Genomic DNA, 14,297 nt, shown 5'->3' with positions numbered 1-14,297 from the left:
ACGAGGCAGCAGAAATGTGTTTTTTAAAGCAGCTGAATGACTGAATTATGGACTAGTTGAATTTCTTGGATAACTTATTTTACAAAAATTGAAAAACAAATTAAATAGTTCTTTTTTTTTTTTTAACATTTTCTCCAACTTCAGATATTTTTCCAGCCTTTACAAACGTTTTCTCTCGCAGCAGAAACCTGTCTCACTGTGCTGATCGTATCCTCCAACTCTGTTCACTGTTTCTTAGCAGCATTTATTCTATTGATCCAGGAGGTTTTATTTTCCTCTCAGTCTCTACAACTTGTCCTCGACTTTCATCTGCTCTGTGGAGCCTGTAGTTCAGCTGAAAACTCCCAGATTTCTTGCCACATGACTGCTGCTCACAGCTGAGCCACAAACGGCTTCTCGGTTGCGCCAAGTTGTTCAGAATATTTTGTTTTTGACGGAATCTAGTTGTAGAAAACGCTTTATTTGTGGTCGTATTTTAAATCCACGCAAGCAGAATGAAGTCATGTTGAAAATTTAAGCTTGGATTTGGTTCATTTTTGAAGTGGAAAGTTCAAAATTTTTCCATTTTTACAGCTTCTTGCTCCGATAAATGCAGTAATTTTAGCCATTTTTTAAACAGAACGTGCTTTTTAAACCTGCTGGTGGAGTTTGGGGTTCAGAGAGTTAATTAAAAATGGGTGAAACATAAATAAACAAAAGAGTTTCTGTTTTGACACTAAGATTTGACCGCATATATCAGACTCCTTATTACTAATAACTGTTACTGGCCCTTTATCGAGCTGAAATACTTGAGTGAAGAAGAACTGGTTGGTTTTCTAAACATCTGTCTGCAACAGTTCAGGCTGTCGAGCGCCATGAAGCTGCTGGAGCTTCACGGAGAATCCTTCCTGTCTGGTTCTTCATGTCGGTGACAAACAGCTTCATGTTCTAAAAGCTGTTCTGAATCTTGAGGTCCGTTTAATCCCACAACTGCAAAACGAGCCGAACAAACACCGGAACAAACTTCTTCCTCCCTCCGAGGTGAAGGAGGACAAACGCCGGCCGGGGTTTCGTCGTTTCCCACCGGACGGCGTGAGGAGGCTCGTCTCCTTCGTGATGGGTGGATGAGAGGCTGGTGGAGAGGCGGAGGCGGGGGAGGTGGTCCCGTCTCCGTGGCAGCAGCAGATCCTCCGCCGAGGACGGAACCGTCGCCTTAGGTGATCTTCTCGTGCTGGATCTGGTAGTAGCAGGCCTGGAGGCGGGAAACACACTCATTAGTTTATTAATTATTATTTTACTACTTAGAGTTTGTCTCCATCTCTGCTCTGTGTGAACACTGCCTGCAGTTCAGCTGAAAACTCTGAATTCTTGTCACGCGACTGTTGGTCACAGTGGAGTCGCTGAAGGCTTCACAGCTGCACAGACGGTGGCAGAATTTTTAGTTTTTACAGAGTCTGGTTTGGACAAACAGTTTAATTTTAGAGAACATTAAAATGCAACAAAAAGCGCTTTAAAGCAAAGAAAATATGCGCCGCAAAATGTGCACAGTAGGAATGTCTCTGCTTTTAAAGAGACATTATAAAAATAAATAAATAAATAAATAAGAAATAAAATAAAAAAATAAAAAAAATAATGTAAATAAATAAATAAATAATTTTAAAAAATAAAGAAATAAATAATTATTATTTTTATTATTTTATTTATTAGTCTTTATATTTCTACTTTTATTATTTTTCTCTTATATGGATTCACTTTTTTGTTTATATTGCTTTATATTGCCACATTATTTATTTCTTATTTTATTTATTCTTCTTTTCATTTCCACTTTTTAAAAAAAAAAATCTTTCACTGATTTATTTTGTAATTTGGCGCTCTCACTCCTCCATAGCAACATGTAGAGTAAAATCCTTTTGATGAAATACAGTTTAAAGGCCATTAATCACAAAAAAAAACAACAAGCAAAAACATTGAATTTCCTTGATTATTTGTGTCAGAAAAGTAAAAAAAAGAAAACTGGGATCAACATGTACAAGATGACTTTCAGCTTAACAAGTTTAAATATTAAGGTGAAGGTCCTCCAGTGGGACTTCTGTTGTAAACTAACTTGAATTAATTAAAGATTTGTAGTAATTTCTGTCTCTTTGTTGTGGTTTTGAGTCTTTTTGCTGCAAATGCTGTTCCTCTGTGGTCATTTAGTTTTTTATGCTCATCTTGTGGTCTGTCTGTGTTTCTTTGTTGTCTGTCTGTGTTTTTCTTTTGGACCAAAACTCAACAAAACTGACATAAAATAATAATAATCATCGTTGAGGCTCAGACTCCTCAGTGTTCTTAATCATGGGAAAGAGACTCATTCTGAACTAAAGTTTCTAGTCTCATTGTTAGATTATTTATTTATTTATAATTTAACATCACTGAAGAAAAACTGGAGCTCCACATGTTCCAGGTTTTACTTTCTCTTCCTTCACCTCCTCTCTAATCTATAATTAACACTGCCTGCAGTTCAACCTGGAGACTCTAAATTTATGTTGGTCACAGCCGAGTCAGTCGTGCCTTCATGTTTAAGTTTTTTTTACAAGCAAGTGTAGATTTTTTTTTTTGGCAATTTTTACAATTATATACGAAGAATAAAGTGATTTTGGTGAAATAAATGATTTTAAGCTGAGATTTGGTGATTTTTTCTAGAAGAAACAGAGATGATTAAATTGAGGAATCTGTTTTTACAGGCTTTGACAAAAGGTGTAATGTTGTTAATTTCTTTAAAGCTTTCCAAGCGTACCTTCAGGGTGGTGAACATGATTCCGTGTTCTCCGTGTTGAACGCAGGGATCCATCAGGTCTTCGATCAGACTGACCTCAGAACCGAGGTTCCTGATTCTGAAGGGGAACAAAAAACAAACAGATCATTCTCATGAGATGTTGCTCCTGAATTCTTTGGACAATATTATGTTAAACTATATTGTCTGAGCTCTGGGTCATTTTCACTTTAACGCTCTAATCTCGGTCATTAGAACAACCAGTCACACATGATGTACTTTGTCTTTCTCTTTCTTCCATCGCATTTTTGTATAATAATATTAAATTTGCTTTTTAAAATCTTTGATCCTTCTTTATTTTTTTTTATTCTTGCCAGTGTTTGTCTTTTATGCACCAAAATATCCTGTCAAAGTCCTCATATGTGAAATCTTACTTGTAAATAAAACAGATTCTAGTTTCCAGAGTCAAAGGTAACGTGTTTAAATATTGAACTTTGCCTAAAAGCCAAAGATGTTCCGTTTGTACTCATATATGAATTTAAAAACAACAAGAAATGATCAAATTTAAGAAGCTCCAACATCAAGGTTTTTCCATTTTTGCTCTCTGGTTCTGAAAACCTGAATATATTCTTTACTGGAACTGTTTATTTAAAGCAGATTTGTTTCTTCTACAGTGTGTTTAGTGGTTCTGTGCTGCTCTGTAGAACAACATGCGTTTGGTCCTGACCGAGCTCTCAGCACCACGTAGAGGAAGACGGGGAAGAGGTCGTCCATGGACCACAGGAAGTCCTGCTTCAGCAGCGCCTGAACCTCCTGCGTGATCTCCTCGAAGGTGAGCTGGATCACCTGCAGCTTGTCCGACGGCGTGAACGTTGTGCTGCAAAAGAACACGACGAGGATCAGAAGGAGTTCGACTTCTTCTTTATCCAACAGCTCTGAAATCATCTCTACCTGATCTGCTGAAGGGTTTCCACTGCAGAGGCGAAGCAGGCGTCTTTGGTGGTGGACATGACCTGAACACAACACAACAAACACGGTTCACTTCCTCTTTCTATATATTGTCCTATTCCCCCTCTGAACCACAGAACCTACGGGTATGTTATCCTTTAAAAACTGCCAAAGAATCACGTGTGATGTGCCGTTCAGTCTGAAAAGTGAATCAAGTTTCAGCATACAATTCTGATATTTTGTCAAAATCGCGTCATTCTAGATGTTTTATTTAAAAATTTGCCAAAAATAAACAGTTTGCTCAAACTAGATTCTGCAAAAAACAAATAATTCTGCGCTCCTCAATGCAGCCGAGAACACGTCAGTGACTCAGCTGTGACCGACAGTCATGTGGCAAAAATTCAGAGACTTTTCGGCTGAACTGCAGGCTGTGTTTACACAAAGCAGAAAATGAATGAGTTTCTTCTCTTCTCTAATTCCAACTGTGTCGTGCTTCACAGAAGACATTTCTGAGCTCTCTCTGCTTCTAGTCGTGGTTGTTTTGTTTCCACAGAGGTGCAGGACTTTATATTACAGTGAGGGAAAATGTGAAAGGAGCAGATATTACACAGAAACTGCTCAGTGGGTTCAGAAAACTGTCTCTCAGGTCAATTTGGGCTCAAAATTTTGCATTTTTATGCTGTATGGTCAAAGAAATTTCTGAAAAAAGTAAATAAAAGAGCTATGAATCCACTAAATGATTAATAATTTTAATTTTGGTCTTCACAGAGAATTAAAATCTGCAGGAAAACTGGCACAAAAAAGCAAAAATCTGCTGTTTTCTCCATTTTCAACTCCCAGAAACTGCTTGCAGATCAGACAATTCAACATAATCCAAAAACACAAGATAAACAAGCAAAGAAGTCTTAAAATAAAGCCACAGATTTAAGTCAGATGTTGATTTAGAATCTAAAAACATGACCAGACTGATACCTGCTGCTTCTCTCCAGGTGCAGGTAAAGACGTCGGGATGGAAACGGGCCAAAACTTCCTGAGGAGGAACAAATAAAGAACAGATGAAGTCACATGTTTGCACAGAAGTCAGAGTGTTTGGCTGCTCTGCGCGACGTACTGCTGGACGCCCAGGAAGGCGAGCAGGGCGAGGTCGGGCTGCTTGTTGAGGCGCAGGACGCACTCCCAGTACACGTCGTCCTCCCGCTCCTTGTCCAGAGCGTAGAGGGTGAAGAGCGGCGGGTAAAGCCGCGGCAGCAGGACGGGAAGCAGCAGCGCCGAGCTGCTCACCACGCGGCTGAAACACAGACAGACAGCAGAGGGACGTTAATGCGAGCCGGTCGAGCTGCGATCGTGGTGGAAGCTGCATGGCGACGTACCTGGGTTTGGGCGACTCCAGCGGGGCGTCGGAGGAGCCGCCGTCCTTCCCGTCCTGGAGGCTGCTGCTGGTGGTGGTCGGCTCTGGAATCAGACCGCCCTCCTCTGGCAGGTCAGGGAACAGAAACCTGAGGGGGCAACACAAGACATCAGAGAAAACACCAAACAAGTTGGATTAAATTTAAAAAAAATTAATTTAAAAAAAATTAAAATTGTAAATTGTACATATGGAAATCTTTGTGTCGTATTTTTTTTTATTTTAACATCCTTATATAATTATTTGTTTTGTGCTACTGTGATAAAACAATTTCCCAGGTGGATCATTAAAGTTTATCTAAGTCTAAATAAATACAAAGCTTGTTCATGTAGGATCCAGAGAATCTTTGGACTTGTTGGACATTAGTGCTGAGTCAATCCAAACTGGTACTTGGATGTTTATTTATTTAGTTTTCTGTTGATATTTCTGAAATGTTTTCATCCCGTCGCTGCTGTAACGCTGCACGTTTCTCCACTGTGGGATTAATAAAGGTTCATCATGTTGTCAGTAGATCAGGAAACACTCTTCTACTTTTATTTTTGACACCAATATCTTTACCAAAATGTTTTGTTTTTGTCAAACTGCTCAATCAGTTATTAAACTTCAACAAAAATAAACATTTTTGGGACCAAGTATTTCATATTTAAGGAACAAAAAAAAATTATAACGCAGAAGTCAACTGGGGATACTTTGTGAACCATATGAACGTCCCAATAATACAAAACACCAAACTGCTGACGTCTTAAATGTGACAAATAAAAAACAGTGACTTGAACAACAGGTTTCATTTGGTGGGCAGGTCAGTAAACTTTTCAGCATTTTTTGGCACCATTTCTGCAGAAATGTCTTCATTTACCTAAAAGAAAAATGCTAAATTTAGGCATTAAGATTTCCTAAATTTGAATAGTGTTGAATTTACAGTGATTGTCAAACATTTAGATCGGTATCGTGAACGTGTTTTCTTGGAAGTGCATCTAAATGTCGTTGGACTGCTGTCTCATGACAATAAAGCGTCTCATCTTTAAGTCCTTTGCTTCCTTCATGTTTATAAACGGGTTGAACTTTGTTAATATCGACTTAAGCGAGGAATTTCCACCATTTTTACACAAAAATGCCAACTCTTTCATCACTTCAGCCTCTCAGTTTGTGAACCGTGTGGTCGGCGGCGTACCTGACGATCTGGAAGATGCGGTTGAGGTAAGACTTGATCTCGTTGACGGCCTGAGGCAGCAGCCGGCGGTTCGCCCCGACGCCCACGTAGGTCATCCGGTAGACGGCCACCAGGGTCTCCAGCAGCCGGCCCAGCGGGTGGAGGGGGGTGTCGCACGCCTGCAGGGACATGGTTCAGCGATAAGAGCTCAGAATCAGCTGGAGGAAGTTCAGTTATGCTTCCGTTAAGGCAACAACACTGTCCCATCATGCACTGGTCAGACTGGAGAGTTTCAGACGCTTTGCTTCCATAAAATACAAATAAAAAACATCCATAATGCACATTTAAGTGTTTATTTTATTACACTTTGTCGATTTGCATCCTCAAATTTCAATTATAACACATAACTTTGAGGAATGCCTTTGAAAACTGAGTTTTTTCTAAAACTCAGAGCCACAAATCTCCACTTTAGCAGCACCTCCACTTGTAAACTTTCCAGTTTTATTCTTGTTTAGATTATAAAGTTTTAACAGAAGGGTTTGTTCATTTATAGGATTCACTTTATTGATCGCTCACAGAGGAAATTCACAAGATCCCATCCAAAGCCAGATTTATAGAACATTCTTTACGAAACATCCTTTATTTTCTGATTTATAGAGTGATAAAAAAGAGAAATCCCAGCTGTAAAAACAAAATGAAACAAGAACTTTGAAGCTTCAATGTTTCATCCGAAACTTTTTTTTTTCTGGACATGAACGCACATTTTTAGATATCATAAATACCTTGTGATTTTTCATCAAAATCACTTTTTTTTTTCTAAATGTCTCAATTAAAACTTTGCCAAAAATTAACTGTTGGCATGAAACTGATTCTGTAAAAAACAAAAAATTTGGTTCTCCTTCATGCAACTATGAAGCCACTTGTGATTCAGTTGTGACTAACACTGACATGACAAAAATTCAAAGACTTGTCGGCTGAACTGCAGGTCGTGTAAAATTTCTATCGTAAGTAGAGCCACTGCTTTGTTTTTTAAGTTTTTGTAACACCTTTGGGGATGTGAAATGAACCAAATCTATTTTAAAAATCTTAATATTTTGATTAGATTCCCTTTATTCTGCATGTTTAAACATTTGCAGTAACCGGATTCTGTCACCAGATTGAGGTTGTGTGATTATTTACAGATCAATTAACCATCTGAATACCAAAACACACATTCAGGGTTTATAAGGCAAGAAGTTTTAAAAAAGAATTACGAAAATTATAATATTTATGAAAGCAAGAAACTTGGATTTTGTTGTACATGTTCATTCCAGTTTTTTGTTGTTTTTTTCCATTAAATTTTTGTAGCATAAAATGTTCAACTTTGACTTCTGGCATCATAACGGTGTCTTTCAGCACAGAAGACATTTCTCTCTACTTCTTCATGGTTGTTCTGTTTCCATAGAATTAATATTGCAGCGAAACAAAAGAGGAATAATGTGACAGGAGCAGCTACAGACCACCTGCAGCCAGTGGTCCATGCTGGTGAACTGACCTTGATGAGGTAGAGGCGGATGCTGTGGTACCTCTCCATGGTGATCGGTCCCGTGTGCTGAGGAATCACCTCCAGACTCTCCAGAGTTCTGCTGTGGCTCCGAGACAACACCTCCGGACTGAAAACACAAACGTCAGAGTCGTACGTCGGCGTTTAAAAGCGGTTCAGGCCGTGTTTGTGGAGGACCTACCTGTCCTGGATGTGTCGCAGGTTGGTGGTGAGGGCCACGGCGATGTTCTCCCAGGCCTTCGGGTTGTCTCCTCGACCCGGAGAGTCGCAGCCCAGCTGAGTCCAGCACTCCTCGAACACCGCCTGCCACTTGTCCTCAGCGCAGACACACAGACGACCCAACCTCCTGCAACAACGCATGAACAAAATACACAAAACGCATCACAAGATATAATAATTATACCCTCAGTTTATTATGACTGTATCCGGGATATTCCAATAAGAGGGCTGCAACGACGCGACTCTCTTTGATGTGCCCTAGTTAATGTCAGACAGTGTGTGAATAACTCAGTGATCAGATCTCATGTGAGCAGGTAAATGAGAAACAAACCAACACGTTGCCTTCTGCGGCTGACCAGGGTGGGGTAATCTGCCACGCATGACCGACACTCGACCCGTGAGCCGAAACCATTAGCCAACCAAGACTTTAAACGGCCAAAAGTTATTAATGGATTCAATTTTGTGGAATTTCGTTCTGACATAAACCAGGATTCTGACATTATTCTATGACAATAAACAGGCTGTTTTACTATAAGTTATACAGGAAATGATTCTATACTTTATGATTATAAACGGGATGTTCTATGAAGCGGTGTGACATCAAGTGGGCAGCCCTGAATGCTGTTTTGGTTCTTGATATGTGTAAATGAAACATCGGCATCACTCCAAAAACCTGTCGGCAGCTTTGAAACGCTGCTATCTTCAAAAACAAACAACAAAATGACACCATTTATCAGCCAGAAACTGTAAAAACAGAAAGAATTGATGGATTTTTGTTGTAATTATTACCAAAACTTCCACTTTATATTGTAATATTTCATCAAAGTTGCTTTATTCTATATTTAACTGAAAATAAACAGTTTAAATTGAACAGAATCTGTAATAGACTAAACAGTCTGCGCTCCTTTATGCAGCTGTGATTGAACTAAAGACTTTACTACTGAACTGCAGGCTGTGTAAAATTCACCTATCATCATTTTTGCTTTTTTTCTGATTTCTGGAGTGAAAAATGAGCCAACACTGATGAAAAAACGCAAAAAAAATGTCTAGAAACTGCTCAGTGGGTTCATAAAACTATACATCTAGAGTCAAACTGGGCTCAAAACTTTGCATTTTTATGATGTAATGTTAAATAAATTCTAAAAAAGAAGCAAATAAAAGTGATTTAACTTCACCAAATGGTTCATAATTTTAATTTTAGCCTTCAAAATCAAAACGTTGCAGTGCAAATACACCCTCTTGCAACTAAAATGAATAAAACCTGCAACACAACAGGTGAATCAGAAGCTACGTTCTGTGAACACGCTGCCAGCTTACACGGCTCTGGTCTTGTCCTTGTCGGTGTCAAACAGGTGAGGTTTGAAGTAGGAGCCCGTCACTTTGAGGCCGGAGCCCCATTCGCCGTTGAAGGAGCCCTCCAGGTAGTCGCCGTTCGCCATCGTCAGCACGCCCTGAGGAGGAGACGGCCGGAGCGCTTTAGTTAAATATAACCGCACATCTGTACCTGCTGCTTTAAATCAAAGTTGTGTGAAGCTCAAAGGCAGCTCGTCTTTTAAAGACACAGCAAGACATTTATCAGAGCCAGAAACTGTAAAAGCAGAAATTAAATTTCAAAAAAATGCCAACAAAAATAAACCATTTGCATTAAACACAATCTGTAAAAGACAAAAAATTCAGTGTTCCTTGGTGCAACAATTGAACCATCTGTGACTCAACTGTGACCAACATTTATGGGACAAAAATTCAAAGTCTTTTCAGCTGAACTGCAGGCTGTGTATAATTCAGTTTTTTTCCAGACTAGTGAAGTGTCTGAGTTCTCTCTCCTTCGAGTCCTGGTTGTTCTGTTTCCAAAAACATGCAGGACTTTATGCTGCAGTGAAAAATGAGCCAACAGTGAGGAAAAATGAGAAAAAAATGCCCAGAAACATTTCAAGTTCTGTCACTTTTGGCACCAATCTTTGCATTTTCATGACATAATATCAAAGAAATTTTAGAAAGAAAGTCCACTGCAGGATTATTAATTTCAATTTTGACCTTTAAAAAACAAAAAATTCACACAGTAAAAATTTTTTTGCAGGAAAACTGGCAACAAATGCATGAAAATCTTACACTTGTCTCCATTTTCAAGAGCTAATAATTCCAAATCTGGCCTCAGCTGAAGCCATTCAGACCCGCTGTAAACTATTCTGTGTGTCGAACCAGATTTCATGCTGTTTTTTTGTACAGAAAACGATCCCACAGTGAGTAAAAACGGTGAGTTCAGGAGGTTAAAACACAGTCTGACATTTATTCAGAGCACCTTTCCACTCAGGGTCCAGTCGTCGGAGAATTCGCCCTCGTACGTCGTGTCGTCCTCGGACAGAAGGATCCCGGTGCCCTGAAACACAAACAGCTGCTGATCATGGCTGCTGCAGGGCTCAGCTCAACTCTACTGTAATAACATAATGTAGCAGTGCAGCGTAAAACAATAATCCTTGCAAACCTGAAGATGCCGATTGAAACAGTTTTAGTTTACTACTGACAGCCTGCAATCTCAAATATTGAACGTATTTTTTACCAAAATTTTGATTACTTCAACACCTTTTTAAGTAAACTTATCAAATCCTGCATAAATCCTTCCCACTTATTTGAGAAACGATCAAACATTATCAGTTTTGGATGATTAAATTAACAATTAAGTGTGTTATACGTTCTATTTCAGTGCAGTTTTTTTGCCTGTGCAGCTGCTAGTTCTTCATAACTTTCTTCGTTTTTGCAAATTTAGTGAAAAAAACCCCAACATACTGAAGATTATTAAGTGACCGCATGTTTTTAACCACTTGTACACACTTTATTTAGTCTTCTGCTTCTATATTATCAAGCATTTAATGTGTTGGAAGTTGAAAATGTGACATTTTGTGCACAAAGTTATTTTCGGAGCACTGGACTAAACCACAGCAGGGTTTTTCTCTCTTGCGTACCTCCTAAACATCTCCTCCTTCAATAAAAAACATAACTGTCTGATCATTTTGTTGTTTTTTTAAGGCTCCTTCGTAGTAAATTGAGAATTCAGTGCGTTCTACTTCCTGTTTCAGTGCAGCTTTTTGTCTGTGTAGCTGTGAGTTCTTCATAACCTTCTTCAAATTCGGCAAAAAAACCCAAAAAAATCAACCATTATTATGATATTCAGGATGACTGATTATAAAAACAAGTGTTGTGCATGTTTTTAATCACTTGCACACACTTTTCTTTGTGTTCTTCATCAGGAATTTAATGTGCTGGAGGTCGAACATGTGACAATTTGTGCACAACCTTTGTAGAAATTATTATTTTAGGATCAGATCTCCACTGGTTTAAACCACAGCTGGGTTTTTCTCTCTTGTAAACCTCCTAAACATATTTTTCTTCAGGAAAAAACGAGCATTTTGTTGTTTTTTAAGGCTCCTTCGTAGTAAATCGAGAATTAAGTGCGTTCTATATCTTGTTTCAGTGCAGTGTTCTGTCTGTGCAGCTACAAATTCTTCATAACCTTCTTTGTTTCTACAAATTTGGTTAAAAGAAATCAATTGTTATTATGACATTCAGGTTGACTGATGACAAAAATAAGTCTTGTGCATGTGTTCTGTGTCTCTGTATTATCATTTGATGTCAAAAATGTGTATTTTAGAGCCAACCTTGACTGAATTACTTTTCTCTCCTGCAGCTGCTTCCCAAACTTTGATAAAAGCCTGAACTCACCATCATCTTGTTGTCCTTGAAGGCTCCTTCATAATAAAGGCCGAACTGGGTGACGACGACGCCGGTCCCCTGCCGCTGGTGGTCCTGCCACATGCCCATGAACTTCTCTCCTCTGGAAAACAAACATCATTAGAGGAAAAAGCTTCCATCTGGTTTCATTTGTGTGCGTGAAACTGAGCCTACTTGGTGATGTCGTCGAAGACCCCGTAGCCCGTCTTCTTGTCCTGCAGCCACTGGCCGATGAAGACGCTCGGCGACGACGTGTTGAGTTTGCCGCTGCGCAGCATCCCGTGGCCGTGACGCATCCCGTCCTGGAAGGATCCGTCGTACACCTCCCCGCTGGCGTACCTGAAGTCAGACCGACGCCGTTCATGAGAATGTGTCAGCCAGTCATTAACAGGCGCTACTTTTAATTACGCTTCAGGACAATCTCGAGTCGATTTGGGGTTAAATGTTGAACAAAACATCATCAAAAGCCAGATTTTGAGGACATTTTGTTCATAAAAAAACATTGTGAAAATGGATTTATTCGGTTTGCAGGTGGTATTTTCTGATTTATAAAGAGATAAAAAGGAGCAATTTCCACTAAAAAGACCTGAGACTCAACTACATCAACCAAATAAAACAGGCTCAGATGGTTTTTCTGGCAATAAATGCACATTTTAAATCAACAATACCCTTTGATTTGTCCACTGATTTGAGTCCACTGGATGATAACTAATTTAAATGTTTGGTTTTCAAAAAATAAATCACACAGTGAATCAAATTTAGCAGGAAAACCAGCAACGAAAAAATTAAAATTTTGCACTTTTCTCCATTTTTTAAAGGGCTAATTCTGAAAAATGTGGCCTCTAGTAAAGCTTGTTCTGTTTCCATCGAGGGGCACGACTTTATTTTGAGTGAAAAATGAGTCCAATGTGACGGGAGCAAGTTAAATGTCCAGAAACGAGTTGTGTCTGCTTCAGAAGTTACATAACTCTCATGATAATAAATGTTTAAAAGAAGCATTTTATGGCTTCATACAGTCTTAATGAATTATCATGAAGCCTGATGAAGACATATGAGCTAAATGTCAAACATCAAGTCTTCGTTCATCCTGAATCCAAACAGACAGAACCTCTCCTGTCTCTGTTCACCTGTACGTTCCCAAACCGTTCATCTTTCCGTCTTTCCAGTGGCCCTGATAGTGATCGTTCTTGCTCAGCGTCTTATTCGGAGCCACGAACTCCCCGAAGCTGCACAAAGACACATAAATACAGAAATATAACACATAAATACAGGATAACGAACAAGACTGGATCCTCGGAGTGACACTGGTTGCGTTGGTGGACGCTCACCCGTCCTCCAGGCCGTTCTTGAACGCTCCCGTGTAAATTCTCCCATCAGGCCACTTCAGCACTCCTCTGAAAAGATCAATGAATCAGATGTTTAGTAGGAAATATGGACACTTCCATACATATAAATATACTTAATGGAACTTTCTGAGGCAACAATACCACTCCCCAATGAACATTTTGCACTTTCCTACAGTTTTAGGGAGCCAATAAACATTAACTATTGTCATTTTGGACATTTGGAGTCATTTTGGACGCGTTTTAAGTTATTTGTAGACAATTTTGAGTCATTTGAGTCAATCTTTGAATCACTGTAGACATATTTTAAGTCACTTTGGACAATTTTGAGTCATTTGGGTCAAGCTTTGATCATTGTAGACATAGTTTGAGTAATTTTGGACGACTTTCAAGGCATGTTAGACACATTTTGAGTCATTTTAGACAATCTTTGAGTAGTTCTTGCAAATAATTCGGACACGTTTCAAGCTATTTGAGTCACCCTTTGAGCCATCATAGACATATTTTCAGTCAGTTTGAACAGTTTTGAGTCATTTTGGATGACTTTCAAGGCATGTTAGCTACAATTTCAGTCATTTATGACACACTTTGAGTCACTTTGGACAAATTTAAGGCATGCTAGAAACATTTTCAGTGATTAAGACATATTTAATGTAATTTCAGACGTATTTTGGACCATTTTGAGACATTTGGAACAGCTTTGGACAACTTTAAGCCATGTTAAACACAATGTCAGTCATTTTAGACAATTTTGAACCTTTCTAGACAAATGCTGAGTCACGCTGGATACCGCTGACGTTACTTCAGGCAATTTCAAGTCATTTTAAACAAGTCCGACATCATTTTGGTCAAATTTTGAATCATTTTGAAGTCAATTTACACAATTAGACAACCAAACCAGACACATTTCATTCCATTTTGGACTAATTTCACTCATGCTGATCAAATTTTGAGCCATTTTGGACAATTTTTGGGTCGCTGAAGACAACTTGGAGTCATTTCGGACAAACGAGAGTCATCTTGGACTGGTGTCAACTCAAAATAAGATAAACTGGATCCTCGTCTTTTCATACGTCCACTGATGTTCGGGGACTTTAAGTTGATGCAATGTCGACCAAAGACTGCATTTTGTAGTATGAAATATGCTCATCCATGTAAATACACTTGGAGGAACTTTCTGGGCCAGCAGTACCATCCCTACAAAGACACCATCGGCTCAGATCACTGGATGA

At 39.0% G+C, this 14,297-nt stretch overlaps 1 protein-coding gene across 1 annotated transcript in view; it reads right to left on the bottom strand.

Moving 5' to 3' along the window:
* Window positions 1-636: 636 nt before the first annotated feature.
* The window catches only part of als2b (alsin Rho guanine nucleotide exchange factor ALS2 b), a 35,996-nt gene continuing 22,335 nt past the window's right edge, over window positions 637-14,297 (bottom strand). Inside the window, exons 18-33 of the mRNA XM_008285650.1 lie at window positions 13,051-13,116; window positions 12,850-12,948; window positions 11,897-12,061; window positions 11,714-11,825; window positions 10,296-10,373; window positions 9,314-9,447; window positions 7,959-8,123; window positions 7,769-7,886; window positions 6,256-6,413; window positions 5,050-5,175; window positions 4,791-4,967; window positions 4,652-4,709; window positions 3,683-3,744; window positions 3,459-3,608; window positions 2,756-2,852; window positions 637-1,231 (exon numbers count right to left, since the gene is read on the bottom strand). Of these exons, the coding sequence (XP_008283872.1) occupies window positions 1,193-1,231; window positions 2,756-2,852; window positions 3,459-3,608; window positions 3,683-3,744; window positions 4,652-4,709; window positions 4,791-4,967; window positions 5,050-5,175; window positions 6,256-6,413; window positions 7,769-7,886; window positions 7,959-8,123; window positions 9,314-9,447; window positions 10,296-10,373; window positions 11,714-11,825; window positions 11,897-12,061; window positions 12,850-12,948; window positions 13,051-13,116 (1,804 nt within the window). The 3' untranslated portion in view covers window positions 637-1,192. The remainder of the gene's footprint in view (window positions 1,232-2,755; window positions 2,853-3,458; window positions 3,609-3,682; window positions 3,745-4,651; window positions 4,710-4,790; window positions 4,968-5,049; window positions 5,176-6,255; window positions 6,414-7,768; window positions 7,887-7,958; window positions 8,124-9,313; window positions 9,448-10,295; window positions 10,374-11,713; window positions 11,826-11,896; window positions 12,062-12,849; window positions 12,949-13,050; window positions 13,117-14,297) is intronic.

The sequence above is a fragment of the Stegastes partitus genome, unplaced genomic scaffold (assembly GCF_000690725.1).
Source record: "Stegastes partitus isolate 25-593 unplaced genomic scaffold, Stegastes_partitus-1.0.2 Scaffold412, whole genome shotgun sequence".
NCBI lineage: Eukaryota > Metazoa > Chordata > Actinopteri > Pomacentridae > Stegastes > Stegastes partitus.
This window is presented reverse-complemented; position numbering and strand designations above follow the sequence as displayed.